This window comes from Fundulus heteroclitus, unplaced genomic scaffold, assembly GCF_011125445.2.
Source record: "Fundulus heteroclitus isolate FHET01 unplaced genomic scaffold, MU-UCD_Fhet_4.1 scaffold_84, whole genome shotgun sequence".
In the NCBI taxonomy this organism is placed as follows: Eukaryota; Metazoa; Chordata; class Actinopteri; order Cyprinodontiformes; family Fundulidae; genus Fundulus; species Fundulus heteroclitus.
This window is the reverse complement of record NW_023397296.1, coordinates 1038660-1059452: the sequence shown is the minus strand read 5'-3', so window position 1 is coordinate 1059452 and position 20793 is coordinate 1038660. Positions and strand designations below refer to the sequence as shown.

General features: G+C 41.9%; 1 protein-coding gene across 4 annotated transcripts in view; it reads right to left on the bottom strand.

The window, feature by feature from the left end:
- The window catches only part of rce1a (Ras converting CAAX endopeptidase 1a), a 146307-nt gene extending 126210 nt beyond the window's left edge, over positions 1 to 20097 (bottom strand). For 3 of the 4 annotated variants that reach the window (XM_036134522.1, XM_036134523.1, XM_036134521.1), the window contains exon 1: positions 19782 to 20097. In XM_036134522.1, the coding sequence (XP_035990415.1) occupies positions 19782 to 19921 (140 nt within the window). In that variant the 5' untranslated portion in view covers positions 19922 to 20097. The remainder of the gene's footprint in view (positions 1 to 19781) is intronic. The other variant, XM_036134520.1, reaches the window with a different exon arrangement.
- Between the last annotated feature and the right edge of the window lie 696 nt (positions 20098 to 20793).

Sequence of the window (20793 nt, the reverse complement as noted above, 5' to 3'; positions counted from 1 at the left end):
GGAGCAAAAGCTTAAAATGCTAGTAATTCCTAAAAAGGTCAAGCCTTGCGCAAAACACTAGTAAATCCCAAAGGTAGGTCAAGCAGGTGCTACAGAGCTAGTAATTCCAAAAGGCTTAAGTCTTTGTTCCTTCATAATCTACATGAAAGTGTACGATATGATGTAACCATGCATTGCAGGGAAAATAACCTTTCCATGCAAGAGATATACTAAGTTTGTTTGGAAAACTAAATTCCAATTAGACAAAAGAAAAAACAAGCTCAGAGTCTTAAACGCTTAAACAGGCCTAAGACAAGGCACAAATTCAGTTCTCCTGTGATCCAGCAGACCGAAAGGGGTGGAGACAGGTTGCCGCGAAAGCCTAAGCAGCCAGATACAAATCGACCTTATCACAATGTAAAACCAAAAGGTAACATTGGTAAAAGAAAAGGAACCATTCACAAGAAATTATCACAAAGCAAAACTTTGAAAATATCTACAGAGATTTTCTCACGAAGTTTGTCGCGTGTTTAACAAAATTAAACAGCGAGCTGATCAAGTCCAAAAGCAACCCCAAAACTTATCATGCGCCAGCGTATGATAAGGTTGAAAATAGGGCTGGAACAACAAATCAATAAAAATCAACAATTAAAAGCGTTGACAACAAATTTCACGATTAATTCATTGTGTCGCGTAGGGATGGAACGGTTTATGAAAACCGTCCGAACCGTTCGGTTCGACTGTCTCGGTTCAATTCGCTTGTTGCGTTCGGTTCATGCGCTGCTCCTTTTTCTCATAGGCGAAGCGTGTACACTCCAGAGCAAAAGGTGGCGGTACTGCGCCTAAAGCCAACCACCAGTAGTAAACAAGAAGAATAAGCGAAGCAGTGTAGCCGGGTGTAGCAGAAAAAAATCAGTTGTTGTGGAGAATTGTGTGGGTATGGCGAGTGGGAAATAACAGGAGTTGGAAGACGCGCCAGCAGCACTTTATAGGTCTGCTGTGTGGGACCACTTTGCATTTAGAGTGACCTACGATGACGGCGGAAAGAAAGTTGTGGATAAAAGTGCAACAGTGTGCAAGCATTGTGCAACGCGTGTTGTTTATGCTAACAGCAGCACGACCAACATGTCAGCTCACCTGCGGAGACATCATCCCAGTGAGACAGTTGGCAGCGCAAGGAGGAGAGGGAAAGAGTCAAGAGGACAACTTCAACTCCCCGCAGCTTTTAAACAGACATACGGTGATGAGTCAGAAAGGGCGAAATGCCTAACTAAAGGAGTGGGATATTTAATCGCCAAAGATATGCATCCTTATTCCGTAGTGGAGGGTGCGGGATTCCGTTTTATGATTAAAGCACTGGAGCCGCGATATAAAATCCCCTCCCGCAAACACTTCAGCAACACGGTAATTCCCGCATTTTATGAAGAGACCCGACAAAGAATTGTTAAGGAGTTGTCTGACACAGCCTCTGTAGCGCTAACTAGTGATGGATGGACCTCCAGGGCTACTGAAAGTTTCCTGACTGTGACTGTCCATTACATTACCTCAGAATGGGAGATGAAAAGCTCCGTTTTACAGACACGCCCCCTTTATGAGAGCCATACTAGCGAGCATCTCTCTGAAGCACTGACAGAAGCAGTGACAGAATGGAAGTTGCACAGGGGCAGCAGCAAAATCCCTGTTACTACAGACAATGCAAAAAAATATGGTGAATTCAGTAAATGCAACAGCTGGACTGGGGCCACAAATTGGCTGCTTTGCACATACTGTTAATCTTGCAGCCAAGAATGCAGTCTCAATAAGTCAGGTATCTCGGCTCCTGGGGAAGATGAGGAAAGTGGTGACATTTTTCCATCGGAGCACAACAGCCACCCACGCCCTTAAAACCAAACAGGAGATGCTGCAATTGCCACTTCACAAACTAATACATGATGTCCCAACCCGTTGGAACACAACATATGACATGCTGGAGCGTTATTTGGAGCAGCAGGCTTCTATCTATTCTGCTCTGATGGACAAGGATGTTAAGAAAAATGTCAAAGACATTGCTGACAAAACTGGCAGAGGATCTAACCAAGATTTTCAAACCTCTGAAGAATGTAACAACGCTCATGAGCACGGAAACATCCCCTTCAGTGTCCATGATCATCCCTCTGCAGAAGATGATACTAAAATCCATTTCACCCAGTGAAGAGGACAGCCCCACCATCAAAGATGCTAAGGCAGCCATCACTAAAAACTTGGAAGACAGATACAGGGACCCTGATCTTCAGGACTATCTGCACAGAAGCACAGCCCTGGATCCAAGATTTAAGTCCCTGCCATACTTGGAAGAAGACTCTATTCAGAAAATCTACAGTGCTGTCACCAGAGAGATCATGGAGATTGAAGAGCAGGTATTGTTTTTTAAAATTCCGTAATTAGTACAAAATTTTATCATAATTACAATTTATCTCCTTTTTTAAACTAAACAGAATACTTGAGCCTTTATTTTATTTTCTCAGTGTACAGTAGGGCATATAGTTTTAGTGTCTGTGCTGCTATGACAGTGTTTGTTTTTATCAATATTTTTTAAAACTACCATACTATTTGTCATTTTATCATGCAGGTTCAACCCAGAGAAGCCCAGGTGGCCAGTTCATCCTCAGCTGGAGAGCCAGAGGCATCAGAAGAGTCATCTCCTCCTAAGAAAAAATCTGTCATGGTAGAGCTTTTTGGAGAGCTCTTTACAACAGAGAAGGGAACCACCAAGTCTTTGTCCCAGATCACTGAGGAGGAGGTCATGTCATACAGGCTCACAGGATGCATTCCTTTGGATGAAAGTCCACTTGCATGGTGGAGAAGCAACGAGCATAAGTATCCTCATATTGCTAAATTGGCTTGACGTTACCTTGCAGTCCCAGGTACATCCGTACCAAGTGAGAGAGTTTTCTCTACAGCAGGAGACATTGTCACTGCTAGTAGATCTCGCCTTTTGGCAGAGAATGTGGACAAACTCCTCTTCTTGCAGAAGAACATGATAATAGAATGAGCAGAACCTTGTTGTTTATAAGCAGTGCAGTATGTGTTAGTTTGGTTTATGCTATCTTTTATATTGATGATTATTTACTGGATTATTTATTTTGTTATTTTAGATAACACCGTGGCACTTTAAGTTTGATAAGAAATCCAGCCTTATTTATTTGATTGTATTTCAAACACTGCAGAACAAACTGAGTTTTGATAATCAGGGAATTGAAACATGTCAATTTATCTTGAGTTAATTTCAAACAAAGAGACCTAAGTCTAGTTTTGATAGAGCCTATGCTTCTTTGTTAAAGATTGTTTGCCAAATAAATGAAGCACATGTTGGAACTAGCACTGTCTCCTCTCTTCCAATGCCAGAATATCACCTACTTTTAACCTAAGACTGTCGCAATGAGGTACCAAATGTCTGACTGCTTTTTTCTTTCAATTTTAACCTGACTATACAAGACATAATAGATTTTCCTAACGATCAACATATACCGAACCGAACCGAAAACCGTGACCACGAAACCGTGAACCGAACCAAACCTTGGATTTTGTGAACCGTTCCACCCCTAGTGTCACGCGATTAATGCATCACTCACCATGTCGCGGAGCCATTTACCTCATGCAAGCGGTCGTCAATGCTGGCTGACGCACACTCACCAGTTGGTGGCGGTAACGCACATTGAAAAGATGTTTTCTAACTGCCAATAAACTCAAGAACTAGAACTGCAAGCAGTTATTAAAGGGTTCCAAGAACACCCACGGCCCACCCCCTTGAGCATGTTCCTGAACTTCAGTTCAGCGTTCAACACCATCAAAACTGGAACATCTGGGCTTCAGCACACATCTTCGCAACTGCCTACTAGACTTCATCACCAACAGACCTCAGTTGGTCCGGGTCGGACAGAATACCTCTGATGTCATCACCCTCAGCACGGGCTTTCCTCAGGGCTGTGTCCTGAGCCCCCTGCTGTTCACAATGACGACACACGACTGTGTCCCCAGGTTCACCACCACCACACCACATTCCTTGGGGTGCACACAACAAACAACCTCAGCTGGTCTGTGAACACTATGTCACAGGCAAAGAGGGCACAGATTTGCTTGCACTTACTGCGGAGGATGAGGAGAGCCCACCTTCCTCCGCCCATCCTCACGACCTTCTACAGCAGCACCATCTATCTGCTCCCCACTCCCTACCAATTAAGCATGTCATAATATTTATTACTTTCTTGCATTTGTCTAAAAAAAAGTAGATGCAATGCAGTTTTACATTGCATTACATTGAAATGACTGTTCTCATTTCAGCTTTTAAGTTTTTGCTCTCTCTCTTTTTTCTTCATAGTAGGTACACCTAGTCTGACGTTCTGTTAACTGTGACATCATCCAGAGAAGACAGATCCCCCGCTATTACGATCTAATGTAGAACAGATTACGGAATCAATGTGTGCTTCTGTGCTTCTTGTCTGTCTTGTGTCTCTGCTCTGTCTTCTTTAACCCCCAGTCGGTCGAGGCAGATGACCGTTCATGCTGAGCCCGGTTCTGTTGGAGGTTTTTTCTTCCCACTGATGGGTGGTTTTTCTTTCCACTGTTGCTTCATGCTTGCTCAGTATGAGGGATTGCTGCAAAGCCATGGACAATGCAGACGACTCTCCCTGTAGCTCTACGCTTCTCCAGGAGTGAATGCTGCTTGTCGGGACTTTGAAGCAATCAATTGGTTCCCTTATATAGTAAATTTTTGACCAATCTGTATAATATGATTGATTTTGACTTTGTAAAGTGCCTCGAGATGACATGTTTCATGAATTAGCGCTATATAAATAAAATTGAATTAAGACTCTTTGAATGTGTATATTACATGTTATTCTTTCGTCAAACCAAACCCTTAAAATTTTGAATTGTTTCACTCTTTCTATTTCTTGATTATATAATTTTAATTTAACATCATTAATTTTCTTCCTTGCAAAGAACATTGTTTTAGTCTTATCCACTAAGAATTTAAATCCCCAATTTAATGACCATTCTTCAACTTTAAAAATAGCTTCTTGCATCTTTTTAGTAATAAACTCCAAATTCCTTCCTCTCTTCCACATAGCTCCATCATCAGCAAAAAGAGAAAAACCCATTCCATTATCTATATTTTGATACACATCATTTATCATTATCGAAAATAATAAAGGACTTATTATACTTCCCTTTCCAGGAAGAAGGATCCTACATGCCAAAAACAGTTTTGTTGCATTTCTCCTCAGCACACAGAGAAGAGAACCCCAGAGTCCGCTGAAAGCCAGCAGCAGAGCCCATGCTGTATGCTGAGGAAAACCCCTGCTCAAATCGGACTGCATCCCGGTCAAAGAACGTGGCCTCCAAGCTATCCAGACCACAGCGTTAGCCACATGCTGCTGCAAGGCTAACGCTAGCCTGCCAAGAGGCAAACCAACAACTTCCTCCTTCAACGCTCCTTCCGTGAATGGCCAAAACTGGACAGAACTGACAATGGACAGAGGTTTGGGCAGCGAGATGAGGGTGAAGTAAAAGGTTTATTGGGAAATGTCTTGTAAACCGTGTACACCTGGTGTTTTGAACAAAAGGCTAACAATATAGCATTGCTAGCATTTGGTACCATGTCACTGTCGAGTGTGTTTTAAGGTTTTAACAGAAAGGTTACCTCCACAAGGGTTTCATACATTGATGGGACATTAATGTTTACGTTATCCAGCCACTCTGTTGTGCAATTATACACTGTTAAAAGTTATTTAATGTTTCATAAATAACTCTCTGTCTGTTAAGTATTGTCTGGTGATGATCAGCTCTTAAGCTGATATCAAGACAACGGTTGAAAGGGATGAATTCGAGCACTAGCGATCTTTTAACAGCAAAACCTGCACACACATAGAATAAAGGAGTGACAGCTTCTTTCAAGTTCAAGAATTTAACAGACCTCTCAACTTTTATCAAAAGTTAGGAGTGAGATTATGCTAATTTGGGGGCGGGGCTTGTTTGGGGACGGGGCTAACCGGACCCTGGAAGAGCCGGTGGAGTCAACTCCATCTCATTTTTATCCCACCAGACAATGAAGTAGACATGTATTACTTGTGTTAAAAAGAGAAAGAGACATATTAATACTTTATTGTTCAGTTAATGGATTAAAACATAAATAATACACAATTGTTCAAATAATACTGAATAAAATTAAGTAGATTTTAATTATTGACCGAATTATTATACTGTAACACATTCATCTATGGGTTGTTTATCATTGTGAATCTATAACCTGATTGGTGAATCAGGCTGAGTTTCATCAAGCCTTTATGATCCCCTCAGCAGCAACACTGAAGCACACAGAGGTTCCCGCTGCGTCTTTACGCACGATCCAGCTGCTGATGTCTCCCTCCTTTCAGCTCAATGCACTTCTAGACTGTTACAGTTTAGAACATTATCATCACCTTTCACAGCGACAGGTTTCTCAGTCAGTCGCCGCGCTGACCAGACAAATCTCTATTGCTCTCGTCAGTGCGCCCAGAAAGCACCTGCTCTGAGGGAAAGGAGGGGAGGGAGAGGAGCAAGCGCGGAGGCACAGAAATACGGTGCATGTAGTTAAAAAAATGCAGAATTAATAAAAACGAAACTTATAAACTGACCAAGTGGCGTTTTAAACTGCATCTGGTTAGCAGAACTGTTTTTATGATCAGCGTGCAGCCATGACTGGTTCTGAATGAACCGGTCATCTGGCAGCAGCTCCCCCCGCCCCCTCCCCTCCTGTGTACGCGGTACAGGACCTTACCGGCTTATTTTCACCACTGTTAAGACTAAAATTATTCATAACTCTGATCACTCTTCCTGCTGCTCTGTTAACACGAACTGCAGCAGGAATTACTGATGGCCACAAGTTGTGAAAGAAGCTGAAACATCTCAGCAGAAGGCGGAGTTTTGTCGTCCGCAGCCCAGATGGGCTTTGTGATTTTTATGCGTGAAAAATGCCATGTTTGCGTGTGAAATGTCTTGTGTTGCGTGTGAGCGTGTGAAGTTAGTGAAATGCGTGTGTCACACGGTCAATGCGTGAGAGTTGAGAGCTATGATTTAATAACAGAAATAAAATGAACATCCAGAGAACATCACTATGTAATGCTGTTTATCTGAAATAAGACAATATTTCGATTAATAAATCCTCTCTACTAGGCTAGTGAAACTTAACTAAACTACTAAGCAAAATGAAGATAAAAAGAAGCTAAGCTAAGGAACTATTTACATGCAAAACAAACAAAAGACAAACAAAAGTGGTTGATCATAATCAGAATACTTCAGTGAATCCTGGTTCACTGCAGATCTGATTAACAAGAACATGGAATGGAGTTAAGAAAAACATCTGCCATGTATTTAAATCCATTCACAATGCAAAGCCCAAGTTGAACAAAACATTATTTGTTAAAATAATATTCTGAGGACTGGTTTGTCCTGTAAAATCATTTAAACCCTTACGACCGAGTTTGTTAATGCGATTCTCCCTCCGGGCGCATGGGGTCGCTGTGGCAACTCGGTGGCTAAGAGGTTACAACATAATGTTGCCGAAATTGCCTTGAAAACCGGCATTAATATACCATATTGATGCGGGAATAAGGCTTATAACACCATCGGAGGATGGCAGAGCAGAACAGTTATGCTTTACGCTTTAAAATGGACTCCTTTTTAGGGGTCCGAAACCGGATGTTAGCAAGGCTAATATCCTGTTAGCTAGCGCGACCTACCGGTTAGCCCTTTGTTCTAAACCCCACGGTTTACAAACATTTCCCAATAAACCTTTTTAACTTCACCCTCAGACCGCTGCCCAAACCTGTCCTTTTCAGTTCTGTTCAGTTTGGCCATTCACGGAAGGGGCGTTGAAGGAGGAAGTTGTTGGTTAGCGCTAGCGGGCTAGCGCTTGGCTCTTGGCAGGCTAGCGTTAGCCTTGCAGCAGCATGTGGCTAACGGCGTGATCTGGGTTGGAGGCCTGGTCCTCCAGGCAGACTCTGACCCCGGTTGCAGTCACAATTTAAGCAGATCTCTCCTCGGCATGGGGACGTTGCTTCTGTGCCGGCTTTTCAGCTCTGCGTTGCCTGGAACCAGCTCCGTCTGTGGTGCGCTGAGAAAGCAGAACAAAGCTGGCATAGACGGATTCCTTCACTTCGGCATCTGTTTTAAGCAGAAGTGAGAGACTTATCTTTGAATCGGCTGGCATTTTCTCCCTATGCCAGGGAGGAACTGAGTTTCAGAAAGGCTCATTCTCACTTAGCTCGCGGCCTCTTCCAGGCCCCATGGATGGTTCCGGGAGGCCTTTAGTCACATGGCTCCCCCCTCTCCTTGAGTGCTGGTCCTCAGTGTGTCTCAGCAGCTTGGAGTCAGGAGAAGAGGTCGAAGTGATCTGGGGACTCTTTGTCTGTGCTGTGTCTTATCTGTTAGGAGGGCTCACAGCTGACCTCCTGCTGGGAGAAAGGGCCGTCCAAGCCTTGAGAGTCTCGTGTTACGGGCAGAGTGGAATTCCTTTGTGACCCTTCCACGGTTCAGAATTCAATCTAAGATCAATTATTTTGATGATCCTGGCGGTACTATCACAACAACTCATTATGACTAAAATTAAAGTCTAACTCTTGGACTAAATGTATTTTAACGCAGATGCATTCAAATAGTCACCAGAGTAAAGAAATGTATATTATATGTGAATTATGTGCGCTGTTTGGAAGTAATTTCGATAAAACTTGCTGTATAAGCGAAAGTGCCCGAACATTCCTCAATCGGGCTGCTCCGGAGCGTGACGTCACAAACAGAACTAGTACAGTGCATCCGGCTGTTAACACTACGACTTTCGCCTCCGATTTATTAAATTTAATTAATAACTCTTACTCTACGTACAAAAAATTAATAAGAAATTGTCTGATACATCTACAAACTCCACCTCAAGCATCGGCGACTCCGATACCGAATATATATACGAAGAAACGGAGTTTGAACAAGGTGAACCTGAGGAGACTATATCTAACGCTGCCCAAGACATAGAGCCCATGCTCCATTGTAAGTACCCCTCAAAATCCTCGCTCGTGAAGTGTGAATTGCATAAAACACTTTTGTCACTGCCGGCAATCCAGTCCTTTCGCGTTTCTTTTACGAATTTATCCCATTTCTTTTGGACCTTTTGATCCTTCGTCCAAGTATGTAGCGCTACTTTCTGGCCTGCACTAGACCGCGGTGAAGTTGGTTTGACATTGGACATTCAAGCTCCGCGGAGTCAGCAGAGCACTCTTGACAAACAAAAATAAAATCAGATTTGTTGACGGCCCCACCGCGTATGGGAAAAGGGAGCAGCTAAGAGACGCTGGCCGAAATCGGAGTGCTCGAATTCATCCCTTTCAAACATTGTCTTGATATCAGCTTAAGAGCTGATCATCACCAGACAATACTTAACAGACAGAGAGTTATTTATGAAACATTAAATAACTTTAAACAGTGTATAATTGCACAACAGTAATGGCATCCCTGGGTGGGCCTTCGTAAATACAGCTTGAACTGCACACATATCAGAATATAACCTGTGATGTTTTTAGACTTTAGGAAAATAAAAGTTAACTAAAAAATTTATCAGCTAGTGATAATTAACTTTACTACAAAGAGCTTAAATTCAGATGATTGAATCAATCAATGTATCTGTTATAACCAACAGTCCCAGAGTAGATTTAACTGTAAAGTTAAGCTTACTGACTGAACCGAAAAATTTGTTGCACATCTGTCTCCAGATGCTGTGATTTATCCTCATGTTTGCTGAAACCACAAGTCTTAAATGTACAGTCCAAAGTTATTTGCTTTCAAGATTAACTTCCAGTCCAGGGAAGTTAGATGCTCAAATATCGAACCTAAGAGGCTTTGCATATTTGTCTAACAATACATTTTGAAAGCTTACTTGTGTTGTGTAGAACATATTTGTCTCCAGATTTAACTCCTAGTTAATCTGAGGTGTCACCCTATTTATGTGGAAAGGGGGTGATGCTCTTAAAGCTAAAAGTGCTAATTTCCCTTAAAAGAAAAGTGAGAAGCACATGCTAAAAAGCTAGTAATTCCTTAAAAGGTGAAGCCTTGCGCAAAAGCCAGTAAACCCTAAAGAAAGGTAAGCAGTCGCTACAGAGCAAAGCTCGTAAGTCCTAAAGGTTTAGCATCTTAACACTGAAAGAATAGTGTCGTCATAAGTCACACCTTGAACGATCAACCTACGCAACTGTTTCTACACACACAAATAAGTACTTGCAAAATGTATGTTTGAACATAAATGCATAGCTAAGCATGCACAGACGGGATCTTATGTTATTTTGAAAGTTTTGTCATAACTTGTGTTTGTTTTGTGTTAGCAAGATGGAGCCAAAACGTCTCACATCTGAAGCTGCACAGGTCTGTGGTGGACCAAGCAGACAGAGAGGCAGAAGGTTGTCGTTGCTGATCTCATCAACTTATCTGCAGATGAGTTAAATAATTCATAATAATTAATCCTTGCTGCATCAGATAAAAAGATTAAGGAACTAATTAACTTCATTCAAAATCCGACCAAAAGGACTCGGATTTAAGAGGTTGTGGGACAATTTACATTGTTATATCAACGTAAATCACAACTAGAAGATGAACAATATCTTCAGTTACAGGTTGAGCATCAGATGGTTTTGGACACAGTGAGTGTCCAAAGTGTGACTCATACCACCACCTGTCCTGACTCCATGCCGCCCCCTAAGGGCCAGAAGAGTCACACAGGTGGACCACACCAAACCCCACCACATGTCAGAGTTCACACCTTGGAAAACTCTCAATTAGATCAGGAACATTCTTCCTTACATCAAAAGTTAGTTCACAGACCTCCATCAGGTCACGAACATAACCGATTTGACTTCCCAGGTGGTCCAGGGCCACCTCATAATTCCGGTTTCCGTTTTCGCCAACTTGAGTCTCTTGCTCGTGAAATAGAACATTTCGACCCAGATAATCATGATTCCAACATTCATAATTATCTGCAGGAAGTCGAATGCTGTCTCCTTGACCTGCCATCTCTCTCATCTCGTGAGAAACTAAAGCTTATTTGGAAAACAACAGCTAGAAGTGTTCATGTTTTCATTAAAGCTCTTCCTCCAGAGATTCGTGACAGTTATTCAGCTCTTTGCAAAGCTTTAAGAGAAAAATATTCTGCGTACAGGGATCAAGCTTCAATAACTCTTGACGCTTTCAGCGTTAGTCAACAGGAAAATGAAACACCCAGAGATTATTACTATCGTTTAAGGAACGTTTATTCTCAGGGATGTAATTCAGCAGAACCCGAAGAGGACCCACTTTTCAAGTCTTTGTTCCTTCATAATTTACATGACAGTGTACGTTATGAAGTGACCATGCATTGCAGGGAAAGTAACTTTTCCATCCATGAAATCCGCAGATTTGGAACATTCATTTGCAATGTGACAGGATACAAAGCAAGCGTAGAGTCTTAAACCTTCAGACAGGAAACAGGCCTAAGAAAAGACACAAAGTCAGTTCTCCAGTGATCCAGCAGACCAAAAAATTTGTGAACAGGCTGCCACGAAAGCCTAGGCAGCCAGAAGATTGTCAACTCTTTTCCAATGCAAAGCCCCAAGGTCATATTGGTAAAAGGTGGAACCATTCCAAAGAAATGATCACAAAGGAAAACTTTGAAAGTATCTGCCGAGATTTTCTCACCGAGTTTGTCACATGTTTAACAAGATTAAACGGCGAGCTGATCGAGTCCAAAGCAACCACGCAACTTATCATGCCTCAGCATGGAGGTGGAAGTGGAGGTTAACCAACAGTTTACCATGGTGTTTGGAATTTGTTTTGTATTGTTTTTGTTTTCTTTTTTTTGGGGTTGGAATTTTGGTGTGTATGTCTAAATATTTGTGGCACATTCAAGGGATGGATGAAGCAGAATTATTTATTATCTAATATTGTTTTAACAGAACAGCTAAGTAGCAACTTGTGTTTTGTGAAATTATTAGCTTTTTCATTCCAAATGTTACATATTGGAAAAAAGAAATGGATATAAAACTTTTTTTTTCATCGATTAATCATACAAAAAATGATTTATCGTTATTAAAATAAACGTTAGTTGCGGCCCTATTTAAAAATAATTTCTAACCCGGTTTATTCTGTTTTAACCCTTTGTTATTGTTTTGGGACTTTACGATGGTGTTTAGAAATTTTAGGTTTCAAACTTTGCGTATGTATAGAAATTTTGATTAGGGTCAGTTGTCTGCCAGACCTGCCTCAATCCTGCCAGAGAATTCTTCAAACTATAATGAATTCTTAATATTTAGGGCCAGTTCTCTGCCAAACATGCCTCAATCTCTCCCAGAGACCTATTTGTGATGGAATTGAACGTTAAATGAACTGTCTTCTCATCCACGGTAGCTCAGTGACTCATTATTTCAGATCATGGCTAATGACCCTTTGGCAAATCCGAAAACAGAGAATCAGATCTTCATTATCAGATGTTGTGCAATTAAGGGAGTGATGTTGTAAAATTAAGCCATGAGGAAAAATCAGACTGAGTTGTAAGCAAAGAAATTTGAGACTGTTACCAGCACCAAGGGACTGCCTCTCACAGCAGGGGGCTTACTGTATAAACGCTTGCTTCCCACAGACAATCACTCTCATCTCCCGCTGCTACACTAGAGCAGCATAGGTGAGAACACTCTCACCCTCCTCTTTTTGCCTGTGGACCTTCGAGGAGAAAGTTTGCGCTGGGGAGACAAGCTTCCATGCGGGTTGCATGGGGCTCAAAGAATCACAAGTATCTGCAGGGTCGACCAAGCTGAGTAAAGTCTACTTTCTGTGAAACTAACATCATAATCAAACCAGTGTTGGTCTGCCTAAGCTGTGCTAGAGAAAGCTGTGGAGCCACTATCCAGCAGGAGTGCAGAGACCCCATGTAGTGATCCCCCTTTACAGACCCCGGAGCTGTTTCCCCACGGACACGGTTTGGCTAGTCGCATAGCCACCCATAGCTGGTCAGACGAACAACCTTCACCCTTCCTGCTTCAACTGCTTCCAACTGGATGCCCAAAGTGAACCGAACTGAAACGGTGGCACAGACAGGTTTGGCAGAGTTGAGCAGGGAAAGTTAAATGGTTTATTTAGAATGGTTTACTTATTATTATTTTAACAGTGTTTTTAAAAGACATAGAGCTAACAGACATAGCTCCCGTTAGCATTTTGAAACCAAGCGTTGCCGGTGTAATATGAGTTGTTTACAGTTATAACAGGGGTTAAAGCAAAAATAATCAATTTGACTGAAAAATTTTTCTAGTCAGGCCATATATTCCCAGGGCCGTGGACGTCATGCCACCTTAGTAACCTCATTTGCTTATTGTGCAAAGTCCACTTTAACCAAATCTAGCAGTTCCATTGACAATTCCAGTATCTCTCCCACCTTCCAGCTTCAGAGCCTTGGCGCCATCCTGGACAGCCCTCCCCATAATCTCCTTCACTTTCCACATCCATAACATCACCTGGTTAACTTTTATATTTGCAGCATCAAGCAAGTTATTCCTTCGCACTTTTGCCAAACTGGTCCACAGTCCACTAACCTTTCCACTTTACAATTTCAAAACCCTCCATAAACTGCAGCTAATTCAAAAGACAGCAGCTTGCATCATTGCATCATCTTCTCCACACCTGTGCATTAACTCCACTGTCACATTCAATATAAATAAGTCCTATGATCATACAAGGCCAACAACAGTCATTAACAAAGAGGGACACATAACCAACACTGATCATGACATCATACATTTTAATTTGACACAGATCGCACATTACAATAATCAGTCTCTGCTTTGCCCGTTATTGCTCACCAATTAATTATCAAAACTTATGAGTTTATAAAAAGGCATTAACTTTTTTGAAGTTTATAAAAACGGTTATATTTTAGCCCAGTGACATGTCCAGGATGGACTCTGTGTCCCCACCTCATTGGCTGCTGGAGATGTTCAACAGCTCCTCCACGACCCTGTGTTACGTCAAGCCGCGTTTTCCAATCAGATACGGCATGACGTAACACCTGTATGGAAAAGCAGGTATAGAAAATCCATGAATGGAAGGTTAAATTTTTAAAAAGTTTAGTAAAATTGCTTAAAGTTTATCAGAATTTTTTGTTTACTTGCTTTTAAAGATGAATATTTTTCATTAGAAAAATTTTATTAACCTTCTTTGTTAACTTAAATAATGTTTAAGGTAATCTTGGCTGGTTTAGCTTGTCTGTCTGGCAGGTGTTTTTGGGTTGGAGCTTTTTCACATGTTTCTGGTGCGACCCGCTTCTACTGTGTCGCTTCACATCGCGCTCCACTCCGTGTAAAAATATCAAATAACTACAAAAACTTTCTGAGAATCCCCTTTCTCTGGTCTCACACAGTTAGAACCCATTCTCCAGTCCATGTTGTAGCTGCAGTTTCTTTGTTTTATTTTTGATGTAGTTTCTTTAATAATCTGTATGCATCAAAATCCTTGTCATTTTATTTAAAGGCATATTATGCAACATTTTTCAGTTAATTAATGTGTTCCATACCGTTTTGGATGATTAAATGAGTAATTTTAGGTCGAACAAAGGTTTTCTCGGCCGCCCTGGGGGTCTGTGGGGGAAATACCGCACTTGCAATTGCAAGAGCTCACGGCCCGCACACACAGAAGTCTTGCTTTACGAGAACTCCATGTGTTTTTGCCCTGCCATTCACTATATGCACGCGCGAAAGCAACAACAAAGAACCGCGTGTTAACGTCAAATAAACATGCAAGCATATCGAGTTTTATTATTATTATTATTATTATTTTTATTTTATTTTTTTATGTTGGCGAGACGCTACCGCGGCGAGGCGGCGGCGGTAGCGTCTCGCCAACATAAAAAAAAAATAAATAAAAAAAATAATAATAATAAAACTGGCGAGGCCGCGGCTGCGGCCGCGGCTTGGGGAGGGCCGCCGCCTCGCCAAGATAGCGCTGCGGGAAGCTTGATGTTCATACCTTCACTGTGTAAGTCATTGTTTGTACTGCCGTTTTTTCCACTTTTCGTTGCGTTCGCCTGTCTGCTAAGCTCAAGACAACCGCGCCTGGCTTGATGGAGAAACAAGAACAGCTGAATATCTTTACGACAGTGCACTTTTACTTTCGCCCTCTGGGGGGAGCCTCGCTGGAAAATCAACCCCGGTTGCATAGTATACCTTTAACAAATGTCCTGGTTCAGCTGCTCATGAGGTGGAGGCTGCTGCTTATTGACCGACAGCTGCTCTGACTGCAGCTCTGCCTTCTTTGTTACAGAAAAGCGCAGGTGGAATAATATTTATGATTTTTTTTTTACTTTATCTGAATCAGACCCAGTCAAACTGGGACATTGTTTTACATTCCGACCCTTCTTCAAAAAAAAAAAAAAAGCACGTCATGCTAAATTAGCCAGAGCTAGCACGTTACTCTTCTTCGTGTTATAAATAAAGACGTTATAGCAAATCACGAGGAGATCCCTGGTTAGTCGCCGCGTTTAGCAGCTAAATTAATGGAAGCGAGGGAATAAACGCTGACAGGTGACATGGCCACAGGTGGAAATAACTCATCAATTAACTGCAAGAGCAGCAACAGACACATTTACCGAGGGAAATTGTTCTCGGCTGCTCTATCCGATGAACATTCTGACCTGTTGGTTTGCATAAATCCAAAGAAAACCTTTAACCACCACTACTTTCATTCACACCATCTCTGGTCAGTTTGAGATGTTCTTCCAAAAGTTATCAATGATTGATAAACCTTAGTCTGGCAGATCTCCGCTTTGCAAGGACCCACCCTACTCTCTTTCTGATTGGCTAATGTCCTGGCTCTGCCAGATTTCATTGGTTGAGCGCAGCTCCTGTTTAAAATCTTGAATAAGAAGTCTACATGGAACATTTTGCGCTCATTTTCCATATGACGGAAATCCGTCGCAGTGACGGAGAACTTTAACCCCTGGGTTATAACAAACTTCATTTTCACAAGGGTTTTATACATTAATGGGAGATTAATGTTTGTGTTTTCCATTCCGCTCATTACGAACAAATGGAGCTTAAGGTCTTTTTAAATTAACGGCATATCAACTAGCATAGCGCTATTAGCTTCAATGGACAACATTATTGCTACCGCCGAGTCAATGCAACTACGGTTCATTTTAAACATAATGCTTTGATAGTGCTATGAGTGCAGTGTTTCCCGCAGCGCTATCTAAACTCACGCTACCGCCTCGCCAACCTTCCCCAAATAAATAAATAAATAAATAACTCGATATGCTTGCATGTTTATTTGACGGTAACAGGCGTTTTTTGTTGTTGTTGCTGCTTTCGCGCGTGCATTTAGTGAATGGCAGTGAAAAACCAGGCGCTCCGCTCCGCCGGTCGTCCGAGCAAAGCTTGTCTTCTCCACCCCTCCCCCCCCCGGTCCAACAACTCAACGCTTCGCCTAAGCAAATTCCTGGGGGAAAAACTGGAGTGTTATTACAGCATTAATATGGAACATTAATGTGCTTGTGTAACATTAGGATTAAACTCAAGCTAATGTAAAAACTGTCCACACAAAGTGCCCCGACACGTCATTTCCAGTCGATGTTTTTAACTTGCTTGTTCAACCCTACATTACCAATTCGTGCCTTAAGTTAATCATTTCCTGGAGAAATAATTGCATTAATAAAATCAAGTGTCCTAAAGTGCATTGATTTTAACCGAGCATTTCATTCTTTAAAATGTTATTTTCTCAAATAATGTTTTGTGTAATTTGCATTGTGAATGGGATGAAACACATAAGAAACATATAGAACAGATTACTGGATCAATGTGTGCTTCTGTGCTTGTTTGTCTTGTTGTGTCTCTGCTCTGTCTTCTGTAACCCCCAGTCGGTCGAGGCAGATGACCGTTCATTCTGAGCCCAGTTCTGCTGGAGGTTTTTCCTTCCCGCTAATGGGTGTTTTTTCTTTCCACTGTCGCTTAATGCTTGCTCAGTATGAGGGATTGCTGCAAAGCCATGGACAATGCAGACGACTCTCCCTGTAGCTCTACGCTTCTCCAGGAGTGAATGCTGTCGGGACTTTGAAGCAATTAACTGGTTCCCTTATATAGGACATTCTTGACCAATCTGTATAATATGATTGATTTTGACTTTGTAAAGTGCCTCGAGATGACATGTTTCATAAATTGGCGCTATATAAGAAAAATTTAATTGAATAACAAATATTGTTCTAAATTAGTTAAGCTAATTTTATCTCATTCCACATCTTTTAAGATGAACTTTAGTTCTCTAACTTAGATCTTCAGTGAACCAGGATTCACTGAATCATACTGATGATGGTTTTCAACCATTTTATTTTGAAGATAATTTATCATTTAAAAAATAATGGCAACGTATTCCTGTTAATGGGTGTCCTGATAACATGCACATGGAAGCTTGGGTGATCCGGAAAATACCAGGAGAGGAATGCCACTGTCTGAGGGTACATGTTATTCAAAAAGAAAGGCTGTCTCAAATCACTCTTTAATCAAATCTAGAGCAAGAATTTACAAATAATAGCCATAATAATTTGATTCTCAATACTTTAGTTCTTATATTTGTAACTCAAGCTACAATAACAGCTCTGTAAAATGTCAAAGAATACGGACTAAAGCAGTGGATCAAAAGCAGGGCTCTCAACTCTCACGCATTGACCGTGTGATACACGCATTTCACTAACTCCACACGCTCACACGCAACACAGGGCATTTCACACGCAAACATGGCATTTCTCACGCATAAAATTCACCAAGCCCGTCTGGGCTGCGGACGACAAAACTCCGCCTTCTGCTGAGCTGTTTCGGCTTATTTCACAGCTTGTGGCCATCAGTAATTCCTGCTGCAGTTCGTGTTAACCAGTGTTTACCGCAGGAATTTGTTTAGGCGAGGCAGTGAGTAGTTGGCCGGAACAAGATTTGCGTGGACGACTGACTGAAGGGGGTGTGGGGGGTTGGAGGGGGGAGGGGGGGGGGGGGGGCTGCGTGGACGACTGACTGACGGGGGGGTTTGAAGAATACAAGTTTTGCGCAGACGAGTGACTGATGGAGCGGGGGGGGGGAGTCGGGGGGCTGTTTGTTTCATGCTAATCACTGTATGCACGTGCGAAAGCAACAACAAATAACCACGTGTTAACGTCAAATACAAATGCAAGCATATCGATTTTTTTTTTTAATGTTAGCAAGGCGGTAGCGTGAGTTTAGCGAGGCAGCCACCTCACAAAGATAGCGCTGCGGGAAACACTGGTGTTAACAGAGCAGCAGGAAGAGTGATCAGAGTTATGAATAATTTTAGTCTTAACCAGACTGGCAGTGGTGAAAGTAAGCCGGTAAGGTCCTGTACCGCGTATGCAGGAGGGGAGGGGGTGGAGCTGCTGCATGGCTGCACGCTGGATCATAAAACAGTTCTGCTATCCAGATGCAGTTTAAAAAGCCACTTCGTCTGTTTATAAGTTTCGTTTTTATTAATTCTGCATTTTTTAACCACATGCACTGTATTTCTGTGCCTCAGCGCTTGCTCCTTTCCCCCCTCCTTCCCCTCGGAGCAGGTGCTTTTATCACCGTTCACCATTCAAACCGTGAATCACTACGTTTAATCTCCTCACATCTGTAGCATCGTGTGCCAGTTAAAGTCAATAGGAGAGTTACTAGCTGCGTTTCATGCTCTTTTGTTTTTAACAACATAGAATCAGTGGCGCTTCGGTGGGCTGCTGCCTCGCGCTTTAATTCAGATGCGCACTTTTAAGGGTCATTTTAAAGAATTTGTAACATCAGGGGCTTCATCTCAGACCTGTCAGTACCCCTGTTCCCTTTATAGAATCCTTTACAGTATTTAGTTATGCATTTTCCCCACTGTTTATCCCACGCACGCAGCGCACCAACGGGGGTAAAATCCGCCCACCTCACCGCCCAGAGCGCACTGACGAGAGCAATAGAGATTTGTCTGGTTAGCGCAGCGACTTAGATGAGAAATCTGTTTCTGTGAAAGGTGATGATAATGGTTATAAACTGTAACAGTCTGGAAGCGCATTGAGCTAAAAAGAGGGAGACATCAGCTGAGGTATTGTGCGTAAAGACGCAGCGGGAACCTCTGTGTGCTTCAGTGTTGCTGCTGAGGGAAAATGTCAGACCATAAAGGCTTGATGAAATCCCTGATCCACCAATCAGGTTATAGATCTACAATGCTAAACAAACCCATAGATGAATGTGTAACAGTGTAATAATTCGGTTAATAACTTAAAACTACTTAATTTTATTGTATTATGTGAACATTTGTGTGCGTTTTATGTTTTAATCCATTAACGGAACAATAAAGTATTAATACGTCTCATTCTCTTTTTAACAAAAGCAATACATGTCTACTTCAATATCTGGTGGGAGTTGAGACTCCACCGGCACTTCCAGGGTCCAGTTACACCCCCCCCCCCCCCCCCCCCCCCAAACAAGCCCGCCCCCAAAATTAGCGTAATCTCACTCTTAACTTTTAATAAAAGTTAAGAGGTCTGATCAAAAGGATAAGGGGTAGATTGAGGACATGTAAAGTAATATCAAAGTCACACAAATAAAGGCTTTTTAACAAATTTAGAAGCAAATTCGTTAACATGGAACGGATCAAATGTAGTCAAGAATTGGGAAATGCAGAGCAATAGCCATTTAGTCTAGTGCAGAATTGGATGGCAACTTTAGTCTCGTTACATTTATATACTTGGTGTTTGTCTGTCAGCTTACCTGGGCAAGTCGCTCCTCCAGACATATAAACTGCCAACATAACAGCAGGCTAGGAGCAGGCAAGACAGCACGGAGAGCCAACACAGTCCTTCCGGAACCCCCTCTATCTGCTCTCTCACAATGCCTTTCTCCTCCGTCATAATGGCTCACAACGGGGAAGCAGCACTAAGCGGCGCCGGGTGACAACTGGACCATCTGACATGCACCCAACATCAGCAGCAAACCTGAAGAATTTGTCAATTCGATGCTATACCTGTTAGTTCAAGCGTTATCTGTTCGGCGCTTGCAAACTACGTCATCATCTTCTTCTTCTTCTTCTTCTTCTTCTTCTTCTTCTTCTTGTTTTGCTTATTTTGGCGGTTGGGAAACAAATGGTGCATTACCGCCACCAACTGGTGTGGATCATAGACAAACGGCCATATTCACAGACATATATTATTTACTTATATTACGTCTATGGCCATATTATAAGAATAGACCCCGCATTGACTGTCGCGGCGCAGGAATTACAGCCGCCATCTTGGGGCGGTTAACCTGCTACCCTAACCTGCTGATTCAAGCTAAACACACTAATGATACCTCAGCACTGTGCGGCGTATTTTTGTTTAAATTGACGGACTATTGACGTCAGGGCTCGAGGGATAACTTTTCACAAGTAAGATTAAGAGATATTGTATTTATTAGAATGTGATTTATCTAATATTACATAGAGAGATACAGGTCTACACGTCCAAGTTTTTGTGACTTAGTCTGTCCAAAATTGTATCTACTCCGTGAAGGCATCAGCGCTTTAGACATTGGTGAATTATATATATATATATATATATATATATATATATATATATATATATATATATATATATATATATATATATATATATATATATATTCGCTAATGTCTAACAAAGCTCTGATGCCTTCACAGAGCAGCTGCAATATCTATCTATCTATCTATCTATCTATCTATCTATCTATCTATAAAATCAGAATCAAGTTTAATCGCCAAGTAGGT